Source organism: Saccopteryx leptura, chromosome 9 (assembly GCF_036850995.1).
Source record: "Saccopteryx leptura isolate mSacLep1 chromosome 9, mSacLep1_pri_phased_curated, whole genome shotgun sequence".
Lineage (NCBI taxonomy): Eukaryota > Metazoa > Chordata > Mammalia > Chiroptera > Emballonuridae > Saccopteryx > Saccopteryx leptura.
In genome coordinates, this window is record NC_089511.1 from 10,935,406 (window position 1) to 10,950,159 (window position 14,754).

At 41.0% G+C, this 14,754-nt stretch overlaps 1 protein-coding gene across 9 annotated transcripts in view; it reads right to left on the bottom strand.

Annotated features, from left to right (window-relative positions):
• Window positions 1–949: 949 nt before the first annotated feature.
• The window catches only part of CNOT1 (CCR4-NOT transcription complex subunit 1), an 89,488-nt gene continuing 75,683 nt past the window's right edge, over window positions 950–14,754 (bottom strand). For 6 of the 9 annotated variants that reach the window (XM_066349474.1, XM_066349475.1, XM_066349469.1 and 3 more), the window contains 11 exons: window positions 14,017–14,269; window positions 11,679–11,927; window positions 10,092–10,255; window positions 9,777–9,894; window positions 8,074–8,175; window positions 6,353–6,526; window positions 5,784–5,933; window positions 4,643–4,823; window positions 3,238–3,370; window positions 1,464–1,598; window positions 950–1,285 (listed from right to left, as the gene is read on the bottom strand). In XM_066349474.1, the coding sequence (XP_066205571.1) occupies window positions 1,207–1,285; window positions 1,464–1,598; window positions 3,238–3,370; window positions 4,643–4,823; window positions 5,784–5,933; window positions 6,353–6,526; window positions 8,074–8,175; window positions 9,777–9,894; window positions 10,092–10,255; window positions 11,679–11,927; window positions 14,017–14,269 (1,738 nt within the window). In that variant the 3' untranslated portion in view covers window positions 950–1,206. The remainder of the gene's footprint in view (window positions 1,286–1,463; window positions 1,599–3,237; window positions 3,371–4,642; window positions 4,824–5,783; window positions 5,934–6,352; window positions 6,527–8,073; window positions 8,176–9,776; window positions 9,895–10,091; window positions 10,256–11,678; window positions 11,928–14,016; window positions 14,270–14,754) is intronic. The other 3 variants (XM_066349477.1, XM_066349478.1, XM_066349476.1) reach the window with 1 other exon arrangement.

The window sequence follows — 14,754 nt, forward strand, 5'->3', positions numbered from 1 at the left end:
TGCAAGCCCGCCTCCTGTAAGATTTTCTACTACTTAATCTTGGACCTGACGGCCTTTAAAGGTGGAAGGTATACTGTAAGTGGGATAAGTTTTAAATTTATTTCTACTCTCTTTTAAAAATAAAGGGCATTTTGTAATTGTTAACCATAGAAACTTGCTCTAACAATTTTCTATTGCTGAAAAGGAACAGGGAAGAACCACTATAATATTAATAGTAAAAAGTCACTTTTTGCCTGTTTGAACATGTCAGACATGTCCAGAAGTGGGAGAACTACCATTCAGCAAGAAGCTGGTGGTTCCCAAAGGCCCCGGGAGGCTCTGCAGGGCTGGGCTGTCCACTTTGCTCCTCACCACCAGCACTGGCTGCTGCTACCAAGGAAAGGCACAGGGGACTCACGTGGGTGTCATGACTTTAATGTTTGCACTGACAGTATGCATACACATACAAGGAGTAGTGGAGCTAAAGCCCAGGAATTAGGATACAGCACTGGACCAATAAGACGTTTACAAAACATTCAAAATCCTTACAAAAGGGGCTGTATTGGTCCTTTTTATTTGTTGTAGCTTAGCCTGGGACAAAGGGGTGGGCAATTCATACTATCTGGTTCCCTGTCCTCAGTGAGGCCTGGCCCGGTTTCCCTCTGCAGAAGGGACCCATTCTGTTCTGCAGACAGCTTGAGGTCTGGGGGATTGCCACTGAGCTGTTCCCAGCTGCCCGGCGCACTAAAAACAACTTTGTGATTTTCAAGGTCCCCTGTCCACATAAAAAAAATAAATTACATAATATTTAAACTGGCTTTGCTACTTCTTTGGGACACTAGAAATGTCAGAAGACGTGGAGTTCTGTCCCCAGACAAATGCATGGCAGCAGCAGCCTCTTCAAGCTGGGCAGGTACCAGTTTATGTACCAGACACATTTTGCACAAAACCAAGAACTTTCAGACAAAAGTTTTCTCTGTCATATATTTACATAAATTCAAAATGATATTCACAGCATTTTCTAAATTTTGGCCAAGAGTCAAAAAAATGCATTTAAACTTTGGAACGTGCCCACATAGACAGGAAGCTGACCCAAACAGTAACTGGGGCAGACACCCGAGAACCAAAGGGCTGGGAAAGTCAGGAAGAGCTGGAGGGTTCCTCGCCAGCTTATGGACTGGGCGCTGTGGGGCATCCAGGCTGACACGCGTATGACCGAGCTGCAGTCTAACTGGCACCTGTCCCTTCCATTACTTGCTGAGCCTGCTTCTGTCCCATGCAGCACTGTGCAACCGACTGGAATAACCTGAGGGAGGGAGGAGAGTTACGAGCTGTGAGAAAAGTTCAGACCTGACAATACTGTGTCCCATTCGCTCTGGCACTCACTGTTGCTTTCTGAATTCCCCACCCAGGCAGGAGCCATCAAATGATTCTCATTCTCTAATTTCATTCTTAAGACAATTAAAAAATGACTTTTAACTTACTTTTCAATTTCTGGGGCACAGTGTACAAACTCATGGTTCCAGAACTTAAATGCTGGATTTTTAATCAGCTCAATGAAGGTAATAAGAAGACCCCAAGGATGTGGCCTATTTACAATCAACCGTTCCAAGAGAACCCTGGAGAAGGGGAGAATAAGTTAGTTAATGCACAGAGAACATACCAGCTCAGGACGACTTCTCCATTACTTTTACCCCTAACTCTTCCCCCTATTGATTGTACTACATGCAAAGGTTGTTAGCTTTACTAAAAACAGGTGGATTCAGGAGTTAAGAAATGTGGGTTTGAATCCCGCCTTTTGCCATTACTAAGCCTAGAAGACTTGAGGTCATATAAGAACAATATTAGATTAAATGGTGCAAAAAAGTAATCAAAGAATGTGCTCAATGAAAGGAAATAAATTCTACTAGTCTGGTACGTGCATAATTTTTCTGAATGGCAATTAATACTGACTTTAGCTAACCAACTTAATTCTAAATTTACTGGGAAAATAATAAAGGGCAAGAACAAAAATTTAAGTACAAAGAAGTTTACTACAGCTTCATAATCACAAGATAGGACATTATCACTAGATAAAAAGTATGGCCCAGTTTTTAAAATGTGTATATGCTTCTCAGTAGAATCTATCTGGTTCCCAATCTCCAAAGCTGTGAACAGTCCAATCAATCTTCAAGAGCAGGGGTCCCCGCGTGACCAGGCGGTGGTGCAGTGGATAGAGCGTTGGACTGGGATGCGGAGGACCCAGGTTCTAGACCCCGAGGTCGCCAACTTGAGCACGGGTTCATCTGGTTTGAGCAAAGCTCACCAGCTTGGACCCAAGGTCGCTGACTCAAGCAAGGGGTTACTCGGTCTGCTGAAGACCCGCGGTCAAGGCACATATGAGAAAGCAATCAATGAACAACTAAAGTGCCACAACGAAAAACCGATGATTGATGCTTCTCATCTCTCTCCGTTCCTGTCTGTCCCTATCTATCCTTCTCTCTGACTCTCTCTCTCTGTCCCTTTAAAAAAAAATAAAATAAAAATTTTAAAAAAGAGCAGGGATCCCCAAACTTTTTACACAGAGGGCCAGTTCACTGTCCCTCAGACTGTTGGAGGGCCAAACTATAAAAAAAACTATGAACAACAACAAAAAAATATGAACAAATCCCTATGCACACTGCACATATTTTAAAGTAAAAAAACAAAATGGGAACAAATACAATATTTAAAATAAAGAACAAGTAAATTTAAATCAACAAACTGACCAGTATTTCAATGGGAACTATGCTCCTCTCACTGACCACCAATGAAAGAGGTGCCCCTTCCGGAAGTGCAGCGGGGGCCACATGCGGCCCACGGGCTGTAGTTTGGGGGCCCCTGGTGAAGAGTTTCCTATCTTACTGTCAGGAGAACACAAGTATGATTCTATTATTTCTGCTGCTTAAATAACCTTTTAACCTGGAGGTAATAAAGAGGTCTGTGGGCTTTAATAGGCCTGTGTAGTTCAGGACTTGGGTTAAAAATTGTGCTGCCACCACCAATGACCTTCAGTCAAAATGCTGGTGTCATCTTATTTAGGCAATGACCATAACCTATAATTGTCTGTGATTCAGATTAATTTATTAGGAGGGCAGGAACCATGTCCATTTTGTTCACAACTATGCTCCACTTTTAACACATGTAAAGGATGTTCAATGCACAGAAAAAGTACTCAGAAAATCCTCAATAAAGGGGACACAGCAAGACTTAAAAGCATCTGAAACAAAGTTCTCTTACCTTGTGATCTGTTCTTGGATAGCTTCAGTGTTGGCCTCTGCAAAAAGGTACAGCATGGTGCAGCTGAAGTAGTGAGTGTGGCTATTTGGGTACCGCAGCTGATTTGCAATTGCATTTAAGAAGAGATACCGGCCTAGAAATTAAGAAAACAGCTTAGGGAGGACGACTGTAAGGCCAGTGTAAGAAAAGTCATTCTGACTGGCTAGGATTTGGATTTCCGCTATATGCTTTCAAACAATCCTGCAGTTCTTAGCCCCCCCCCCCCCCAAGAGTTTTTCGCCAAAAAACTTAGTGAAGTGTGCCACTGTTTTACATTTTGCCAGTCTACTCAATGTCACTTAATAGAAGACAGCTGGACTCTCGTTTCTGCCTGTGTCCAATCTGTTCTAGTACTGCACTGCACGCAGGTTCGTTACAAAGTGAGTGTGTAAGAAGCCATGATAGTATCAGTCTCCCTTCTTTTTTTGCTGGGCTCTGGACACAATGATATTCAATTTTGTTAAATCTTAATTTTTAAGCTGACTCAAACTTCTTCAAGAAATAGGCCAGCAGTTGGCCCTGGCCGGTTGGCTCAGTGGTAGAGCGTCGGCCTGGTGTGCAGAAGTCCCGGGCTCAATTCCCGGCCAGGGCACACAGGAGAGGCACCCATCTGCTTCTCCACCCCTCCCCCTCTCCTTCCTCTCTGTCTCTCTCTTCCCCTCCCGCAGTGGAGGCTCCATTGGAGCAAAGATGGCCCGGGCGCTAGAATGGCTCTGGTCGCAGCAGAGCGACCCCCCTGGTGGGCAGAGCGTCGCCCCCTGGTGGGCATGCCGGGTGGATCCCGGTCGGGCGCATGCGGGAGTCTGTCTGACTGTCTCTCCCCGTTTCTAGCTTCGGAAAAATACAAAAAAAAAAAAAAGAAATAGGCCAGCAGTCTATACTGAAGATGAGCCTTTCAAGATCAAAGTGAAAAGTAGGCAGACACCCTTCTAAAGTCTGTGCTAAAACGAGCGTGACTGTAGTTAGCACCTATTGGGGTCTCTATTACATAATACAGAACCCCAAGAGATGAAATTCAACCAGGAATTGAACTTTTTGCAGAGCAAGCAGGGAAAGTCCCATTCATGAAAGTTTATACACCTAATGTTAACATGCTGCCTGCCAAATAGGCAGGCTAATAAAACGATGTAACAGGCCTATTTTTACTTATTTTTTAGCATTAAAAATATACTACAGTTCATATATACTGAAATATTAACTGATGTGGAAAGGGTTTTGAGTGAGTCCTTCCTTTTTATGCTTTTCTGCACTGAGCAAATACTGTCTAATTAAAACTAAAAACCAGGCAGACCCACCGACAGAAAATTCTTTGCTGTGGCCTCAAGTGCAAAGAAGGTGCCTCAGGGAACTGGCTGGCTTCACTCACCCTCAGTGTCCAAGTCCACAGCCAGGTTCTGGAATATGTCCATGTGAGCCGAGTGGGTGATGGTGCTCATCGAAGGTGTGCTGCCCTTGTTGTGGATGTGCGCGATGGCCTGAGTCCCTACGTAGAGCACCAGTGCGTTGATGAGCTGGAGGTTATAGCGATTGCCGGGCTCACTGGATACCTAAAGGAGCAAAACAAAGCTCCAGACTTACTCTCATCGAGGACCGGCTCAGGCATTAATATCTCGAAACCCTTTTAAGCTGAACTGCTCTCAACACTATAATTTCATGTCTAGTTGTTTAACAAATACACAGCTAGCTACACATAGGTGATGCTTGTGTCAACTACAAACATCATTACCCGTTGGGAAACCAAAGCTTTAACAGGTATCAGGCATAAAAGTAAAGTGAAAATATGTACTATCCCCATTATAAAAAAGATTTGGAAGAGGAAAGTTGTGTTTCTTTGGTGTGCGGACACTGGAAAGATAATACAACTTTAAGCCATATCCCAAACAACAAATTAAAAACCATTTCTTTAGAAAAATCGTGGAGCCACCGAGAGCGCTGGCGTAGGACGCAGAGGACCCAGGTTCAAAGCCCCAAGGTCACTGGCTTGAGCAAGGAGTCACCGTTTGGCTGGAGCCCTCCCACCCATGGTCAAGACACACATGAGAACGCAGTCAATGAACAACTATGGTGCCACAGCAAAGAACTGATGCTTCTCAGCTCTCTACCTTCTTGTCTGTCTGTCCTGCTGTCTCTCTTGCTTAAAAAAAAAAAAAAAAAATCATGGCCAGGAGTGTGGGAATAATTACTAGCAGACTATATTCTTAGAGAAAGTCCATTCCCTGGTTGCCTCTGATAAGATGAATAAAATGTTAAATCTAGTTCTTCTCCCGCAACCATTAGAAATGACTTAGAGTGGTAAAACATACAGTATGTGTTATAAAATCGAACACCTGAAACCTACATAATTTTATTAACCAATAAATGCAATAAAGATAATTTAAAAAAGAAGTTACCATATGTATTAAAATATTTCTATCAAGTGGAAAGTACTCCCATACAGGCCACACAAACAGCCTGTGCATAGAAGGTGCTTTTCTATGGAAGACAGCTAAGACTTAAACCAAACCAACCTGTAGGTTGCTGCGCAGATCAGATAAAAAAGTGACTGGTGACCGGGTTTTAAGATAGGAATCCAAATCCTTTTTGAACTGAGGTGGCATCACTCCAGTAAAATTGGTGAGAATCCGGGGTGCAATGTTAATTTCACTCAACATATCCACCTGCCACAGATAAATACAAGAATCACAACCAAAACATTTGTAAGAATTAACAGAAATTGTTTCTATGCCAGAAAGTGGTCGACTTGTTTCTCTAAACACTCTAGTCTTGGGAAAAGACACCTCAGCAGAATAAACATCACACTTACAACTTTAAAAATCATTCATGTAAAAGGTAAAATAAAAAAGTAGAAAACACATAGAAATGATAGTACCTGTGGTATAATTTTCAGCAGTCCTTTTTCTAACTTGCTTCAACAATTTAAACATAACACTTGTGAAATGTGGGCATTACAGAAGGATGTTCTGCAATTCTGTGTAATCAGACCACCCAGCAAATCATTAGCCTGACACCTACTTACCAGCCAAAGGACTAAAATATTAAGACAGTTTTCTATTCCTGGAACTGTTTGAAACTTTACCTTTAGGTTAGGAGTGAATGGGTCTGGGAGCCTCATGTTTCTTGGGAAGGCACTCAGGATCAGATTTCTTAGCTGGATACAATTAGGTGGGATCACATCACAGAATCCATAATGATAATCACAGAGGAACTCGGGAAAATCATGCAGAAGAACCAGCAGCACTCTTAAAGTGCCCTATTAAAAAAAAACATTTTTGCTGATTCCACACTAGGAAAATGGGAGTAATCTTTTTACTACTGTGATTTTTAACAAAAAAGGCCAGAAGTATACTTTAATGACAATGTAACAGCTTTTAACTAACAGTAATAATAACACCACAAATTATTTAAAAATTTATGTCTGAAAATAATGAAAAACTAACTGTCAGGAGTTTTATAACCTTAAATATGCTAGAAGAAGTTGCATAAAAAAAGAGAAAATGATGTAAACTTCCATCTTGAGAAGTTGGCAAAAGAACAGCTAATTAAAACCAAAGTAAGTAGAGGGAAAAGAGCAGAAAACCATTTTTTAACGAGTACTGAAATGAGCCTGACTAGGTAGTGGCACAGTGGATAGAGCATGGACTGGGATGCACAGGACCCAGGTTCAAAACCCCAAGGTCAATGGCTTGAGCTCACAGGTTGCTTGCTTGAGCAAGGGATCACTCGCTCGCTTGTAGCCCCCCAGTGAAGGCACATATGAGAAAGCAATCAATAACTAAGGAGACAAAAGAGCCGCAATGAAGAATTGATGCATCTCTCTCTCTCCCTTCCTGTGTCTGTCCCTATCCTCTCTCTGTCACCACAAAAATATAAAAATAAAAAAACAATGAAATACAGAAAGAAAATACAAGCTACAAGAACGTAAAGTGGGGCCCTAACTGGTTGGCTCAGTGGTGGAGCATCGGCCCGGCATGAGGATGTCTTGGGTTCCATTCCCAGTCAGGGCACACAGGAGAAGGGACTAACTGCTTCTCCACCCTCTTCCTCTCCCTTCTCTCAGACTCTCTCTCTGTTCCTCTCCCAAAGCCATGGCTCGACTGATTTGAGTGCACTGGCCCTAGGAGCTGAGGGTGGCCTGTAGAGCCTCTGCCTTAGGCACTAAAAATGATTTGGTTGTGAACACGGCCGAAAATGAGCATTGCCAGGTGGACCCCAGTTGGGGCGCACGCAGGAGTCTATCTTCCCTCCTCTCACTTGGAAAAGAAGAGAGAGAGAGAGAGAGAGAAAGAAAAGAAAAAAAAATTAAAGAAAAATGTTTGACATTTATCAATAAAAGGCTTATATCCACAATATAAGAATTCACCCCAGCCTGACCAGGCGGAGGCACAGTGGGTGGAGCGTTGGACTGGGATGCAGAGAACCCAGGTTTGAAACCCCGAGGTCACCAGCTTGAGCACAAGTTCATCTGGTTTGAGCAAAGCTTACCACCTTGAGCCCAAGGTTGCTGGCTTGAGCAAGGGGTTACTCGGTCTGCTGTAGCCCTCCCCCACCCCCCGCCACACACAAGGCACATATGAGAAAGCAATCAATGAACAACTAAAGTGCCACAACAAAAAACTAATGATTGATGCTTCTCATCTCTCTCCATTCCTGTCTATCTGTCCCTATCTACCCTCTCTCTTTGTTAAAAAAAAAAAAAAAAGTAATAATTCACCCCGTACTCTGTTGAAAGTTTAGGTTTTTAAATGTTTTAAGCATTACATTTTAATTATTTTCAAACTATTACTCCAAATTAATTACCTTGTAGAGGATTTGCATAGGTTTGGTGAGTTCCACATTTCTGAGGAAAGGAGCTAAATATTTGAATAAATCAATCAGTAGCTGTGCATACATAGGCCATCCCTGAAAGAAAGAAATGTACATAAGTCTTAGCTGCTATTCTGCCAGCAAAATATAGTGCTGAATCAGCTACACTGTGACTTCATCACAGTAATTTAACTTGGGAATACTGACATAAGTACCTCTCAAAGACTGGCATTAAAAAGGAATAAGCATAATTATGGAGATAGTGGGAACAAACTGACTCCAGAAATTCCAACACATGTAGGTCCCTGTGCCTGTAGCAAAGTGTAAAGAATGGAGAGGAGCCAATGGAGAAACTGACAGCTGGGTCTGTTTCCTTAATTCCTTCAAGTCCTGGGTCTCAATCCTTTCTTTTCCCATAGCCAGCTGAACTCCTGGCAAAAAAAACACAACCCATCTAATTTACACAAATCCTCTATTTTCAGCCAGACATGACCTGCTCACTACGCCCCAATTACGTTCATTCCTGGGTAGTTTTATTCAATATATTGTGTTCCTCCTCCTGGAAGGCACTTCTCAAGCACACAAAACTAACTCCATCAAAGGATCATTTCACTCTCTTTTTTGCCGAACATATAAGTAGTCACATTTTCCTCTGATCTAAAAGGCCAATCAAGAACATTTTCTAGCTTGACCAGGCGGTAGCGCAGTAGATAGTGTCGGACTGGGATGCGGAGGACACAGGTTCGAGACCCCGAGGTCTTGAGTGTGAGCTCATCTGGTTTGAGCAAGGTTCACCAGCTTGGACCCAAGATCGCTGGCTCAAGCAAGGGATCACTCGGTCTGCTTGACCGTAGCCCCACGGTCAAGGCATATATGAGAAAGCAATCAATGAAAACTAAGATGTCATAACGGAAAACTAATGATTGATGCTTCTCGTCTCTCTCCGTTCCTGTCTGTCCCTATCTATCCCTCTCTCTGACTCTGTCTCTGTTAAAAAAAAAAAAAAAAAAAGTATTTTCTATACTAGTTATTTTTAGTTATTTTTCATTTACTGTAAGATAGAAGAGAATCTTCTCCTGTTAACTTAAATATAGTAAGGTTCTCAACCTTGAATGAGAGCCTTTTGCATTTTGACTGTAAACCTGTAAAACTGGAAGTTCCATAGCTCTAATACCTAGGTTTTATATATAGCTGTCTACAGAAGTGGTCCAGACTTTCAACTTTTCTTTAAAAGCCCTTAAAGCCTAACTGGTGGTGGCGCAGTGGATAAAGCATTGACCTGGAACACTAAAGTTGGTGGTTCAAAACCCTGGGTTTGCCTGGTCAAGGCACATACAGGAAGCAACTACTATGAGTTGATGCTTCCACCTTCTCCCCCTACACACACAACCTTTCTCTCTCTCCTGTCTAAAAATCAATAAATATAAATCAAGAATTAGGAGGGAGAAAAAAAGGCCCTTAGGAAGCTGACATGGGTAGTTCACAACAGACTTAAGAGCTGCAATACACCATAATCACTGACTGAGGAATGGCTCAGGCAGAGTTTGCCAAGTACTTGCTAAGCCTCTCTCTGACTTGACACCTCATTAAAAAGAATTCCCACTAAGCCCGGAAGAAGTGTAATCACTACTTTAATACTGCTGGTAAGCCCCAGGTAGTTACAGTCTTCGTCTGTAGGAGATAAACTGCAGCCACACCTTCTGCTGTGGCGTATGTGCCAGCATTCTTGCAATAAATATCCGATGGGAGATCAATTCGAGCCAGGCATACACAAAGCCAGGAGCTTTGGTAGGCCTCAAGATGTGGAATGTATTGCTGAAAGAAGAAAACATTTGTCAGAGGCAGTCTAACTTAAATATGATGAACACACAAATATAAATATACAAGCTATGTTTATTATGAATAAACATGCCTAAAAACCCCAAGCAGAACACTTGGTTCTACTTCTCAAATTTTACTATTCTAAAACAGCCGTCTTTACCAGGAAATCTCTTAAATTGAACAGGATTTACCAGAAAGCTGTAAGTGTCTGGAAATTAATGGTTTCCAAAACATGCTCAGGTGCATTGAGTTCCAAGAGCAGCATGATAAAAATTCGATGGTAGGGAAGCTGTTGAAATTCACTTTGCCGAACATCATGGTCCTGTAGGAGAACTCCCACTACTATGCCAAGGACCTACAAAGCACACAGATTAGAATTTTAAATCATGAAGATAATTCACATACCACTCTATCATGCTATTTCACCTGGCATTCTTAACCCCCACATTAGAGGAACAGACAGATACCATCTGAATACAGAATGATATGCTGACAGCCAAAGGGGCCATATATTAATTTGGCCTGAAGAGTTTTGTGTTTCCTTTGAATTTCAATACCCTTCAACCAGACATGTATACTCTCCACAGATGACCGGTAGTTTTTATAAAGCTCTAAAAATTAACATGATACATCAAATTTTATCATATTGCAATCTACCAACCTATTTTTTCTGGTCTGACATGAAGTTGACAACAGGCAAATGGTTTATAGTTCTCTTGTCAGTTAGTGGATGGGGACCAGGGAAGCTCTTAGGCTGCTGCTATTTCCTGCATTTCTTTTCCTTTTCTTTTTTTTTTGTCTGCAGCACCTCAGTTGTTCAATTGCTTTCTCATATGTGCCTTGACTTGTGTGTGTGGGGGGGGTTCCCAGCCTACCCAGCGACCTCGGGCTTCAAACCAGTAACCTTTGGGCTCAAGCCAGCAACCCACTCTGCTCAAGCCATCGAATTTGAACCTGGATCCTCAGCAATCCAGGCTGATGCTCTATCCACTGCGCCACTGCCTGGTCAGACTTTCATGCATTTCTTATACAAAGAACTGCCCTGTACTCCATTTGACTTTCCCACTTAACAGTGAGGAGTAGGTATTTATAATTACCTAAGACCAAACTCTTTCATTTTTGCACTTTTCTACTATTCAAATTTCTAAGAACTACACTGTATAAATCAAAAGAAAACTATATTGTGTTCCTTTTCAGAAAAATCAAGACAATGATTGCAATGTTACTCATGGTATTTGAGTTGCCATTCTGTTTATCAGCGCACTTATCTAGCCATCCCATTCCCAGTGACTCTGTGTATAAGGGCAAACCTCATACTAACTAAATACCTTTTAGTTAATCATTACCAAACATTAACATACTAAAACGCACTTTAATTTCTTGAGGGTCTTTCAGTTAAAGCGTCCTACTCTTCTTGTTTTAAAATATGGTTACGTGATACCTGACCTGTGGTGGCACAGGTAAAGCTTCGGCCTGGAATGCTGAGGTCGCCAGTTTAAAACACTGGGCTAGCCTGGTCAAAGCACATATGAGAAGAAACAACTATGAGTTGATGCTTCCTGTTGCCCCCAACACTGACCCTCCACTTCCCCCACTCCTCTCTTAAAAAAAAAAATCAAATGAAATATGGTTATGTTCACATATCATCTATGAATTGAATCTTCAACACAGAAAAGAGTATGTGAAAAAATGTTTTGGAAAAGAGTTGGGCTCTTAGGTTTTAGAGCTACAGGTGCAGGTTTCAAGTGGACTGAGACAGGCAAGAAAAGAGTTCAGACCTTGTTCAGCAGGTTAATCTTTGTGACAGTGTTGGTGGCCTCCCCTGAGTGCTTCACTAGCAGTGCGATGAGTCGGACAAAGGCGTCCAGATTGTGATAGCACTTGGCTCGGATCATGGTGGGGTTAGCAGCAGGGTTGTGCTGCTGTTCCGCCTGAGCTCGGTAACTAATTTCAACACACATTTCAGTACACAGACGAAAGAACCTTGTTATGAGGTCATCAGTCTTCAGGATTCCTTGTTGGTGCATCTACCAAGGGAACAAAAATATAAAGACAGAATGAGATAATACACACAAATAACTATTCATTCATTTATTCCTACTGTCACATTTTTAAGTTTTACTTTGAAAAAAACCTGTCATGACTTGCCCATTAAGGACCCATGACAGAACTGCTCCAGTTAAGTTAAATGGGGAACAAAGAAGATGGAAATTGAGAAGGAGGTAATAACACAACAGTTCTAAATAGCAGTCCATAGCCAAATAATTTGAGAAATTAACTATGCAAATTAAACCAACTTTCACTAACTCACTAAAAGACATATTAAGAAATTATTTTACTTTCTCACAGAATTGAAGATGACTGACTTAACCAAAGCTTTTTGAAATTCCAGGTAGCTTCACCAGGAAAATGATATAATAATTTGTATAAGCCTGGTACCCAATGAAAATACCCACAGAGCATAGTTATTTTCATATAAATTAATCCATTTCAATGTAAATTAAGATCAAGTAAAAAAGGCAAATTAAATTTTTTTAAAAGGATAAAAAACAAATTTGATGACATGATCTAGAAGTGAAGCAGAAGTTATTTGGCTAGTAGGAAAGAAGAAAAGACAGTGTAACAAGCATTAAGGCAGCAGGAGGAGGTCAGTGCTTATAAAACAAACCATGCCGAAAATAAACACTTGACTGTTCTATTAGAAACTGTCTGTTGACAAACAATAAAACAGCTGAACTGACAATGATGTATCCTAGCCAAGACAGAAGACCAGCAAAGGGATTTCTGTACATTGAAATCTGAAAGATTAACAGGAGAGAAAATGAGGACAGACTGCTAATAATCAAGATGAACACAAGGAGGAAAGAATTCTCAAAAGGATGCAAAAGAGAATACAGAAAAGTATAATACATTATCTTTATCAAATGGAGAGAAGAAATGAGAGCTAATAAATAGGCCAGCAGAAAGAACTGAGACAGATGCCACATCCATACCCATGAAATACCAATGATCACAAAACCCAATTGATTCAAAATTCTTCCAACCAAATCAGAAATCAAACTACAAACACGCAATAACAGCTTTTCAATAGTTATTTTTTTGTAATTCCCTGAATTCTTTAATGGGAAAAAGTTACTTAGTATGGTTTACTAAGTAACATCTGTTTTGAAAAATCCAATTTCTATCTCCTAAAATTCAAATCCGTTTTTCCACATTCAATTGTCATTTATTTGATAATAGATCTAATCTGTAATCTTTCTCTGATGCACATGTCAGTGTTGGTCTGTTTGACTAAATTTAACAGTAAATCTGAAGAAATAAGCAGGCACATCTCCCTGAACAAACATTACAAGAGTTGTATAAGGAATTTACAGCCAGTTCAGGAAAGGTCCCCCTCTTGCCAGGCAAGTAATATCATTCAGACACACTGACTGGTGGATCTGAATCCCTCCACAGTGGCTGAAAGCAGCCCATGAGGATCAAAAACAGAATGCTGAATGATACTACAGCTCTTGTCCTACACATTCTTTCCTGTTAATCCTGCCCACAAATATTCCCGCCAAACCCATTTTTAGCTACAGACTTGTTTCCTAACACTTTAACTCAAAATTCAATTTAGAGCAAATTGAATGAAAATACTGGAAACTATTTCCCAAAAAGAACATGCTCATCAGTTTTAGATAAGCTATTTAATTTAGAAAACAATAAAAAAGCTTTAACATTTAAATATTTAAGTTTTGTGTTTTATTTTATTTTACTATTTAAGCATGGGCTATTCACAAGAACTTTTATCAGCCCGTAATCCCATCACTGGTGATGATCAAGCTGGTAGAATTACTATATATACGTCCTGCAGTTTCATTATTTGTTCTCTGACCCACTGTACTCTGTAGCTGTGACAACTGAAACGGGATAAACAGAACTAAAGGGGACGAGGAATGCTGACTTGACTGCTCTATGAGAAATGATGAAATAAATAAGCTGTGTCAATTTAACAGGGTAATGGTGACATTTTTGGTTTACATGAGTATGGAGGTAACTATCTGACCATAGGTACATAATACTGAGCTTTAATATTGGAGGTATTACACCCTACTTATGTTGAATAAAAAGCACCTTTCTTTCCAAAAGCTCTACCTGTCCAACAAACGCAGAGAAAGCTTTGGTACTGTCACGGCCAGCTGCTGCTGAATGGTAGAGATTCACCCATTCCCTCAGAAGATACTCTGCCTTCTCCCTCAGGCCTGGAGGGTCATCGTACTCTGAGGCTTGAGAGATCCCAGAATGCATCATAAAGTTAGGGCCTCCATGAGCACGATCAATCATTGCTTCATAGTTGGATCGCACTACTTCCATCAGCTGGGGCAATCTAGTACAATAAATCCAGAGTAAAAATCAGTCTACTCATGGTTGTGATTTCATAGACACACAGTTGAACAACTTGCTTCTTTAGTAGAAACCACAAGAGATGATCACTTTACCATTTCCATATTTAAAAAAAACTATCCCTGGTCTCTTCATCTCTGTTTACTTGTGAGGACAGAGTATGTAAATGACCGACCTTAGTTAAGCCATTTCCTGACCAAAAACTGGTGCCCACTTGAAATGGAGCTGATGTTTATCATCAACAAGTATTCACTATGGACCGACTATTTGACATGATCTGTTATTTATCTTAATTCTCAACAGCTCTTTGAAATATTACTTCCATATCATACAACAAACAGGCTTAGGAAGGGTAAACCAACTTGCCTAAAACTGGACAGACTTGAAGAGGCAGAGCTGGGGCTTAACCATCCGACTCTAACTCCCAAGTCTCATATTAATACTGCATGTGCTGCTCTACAGCAAGGC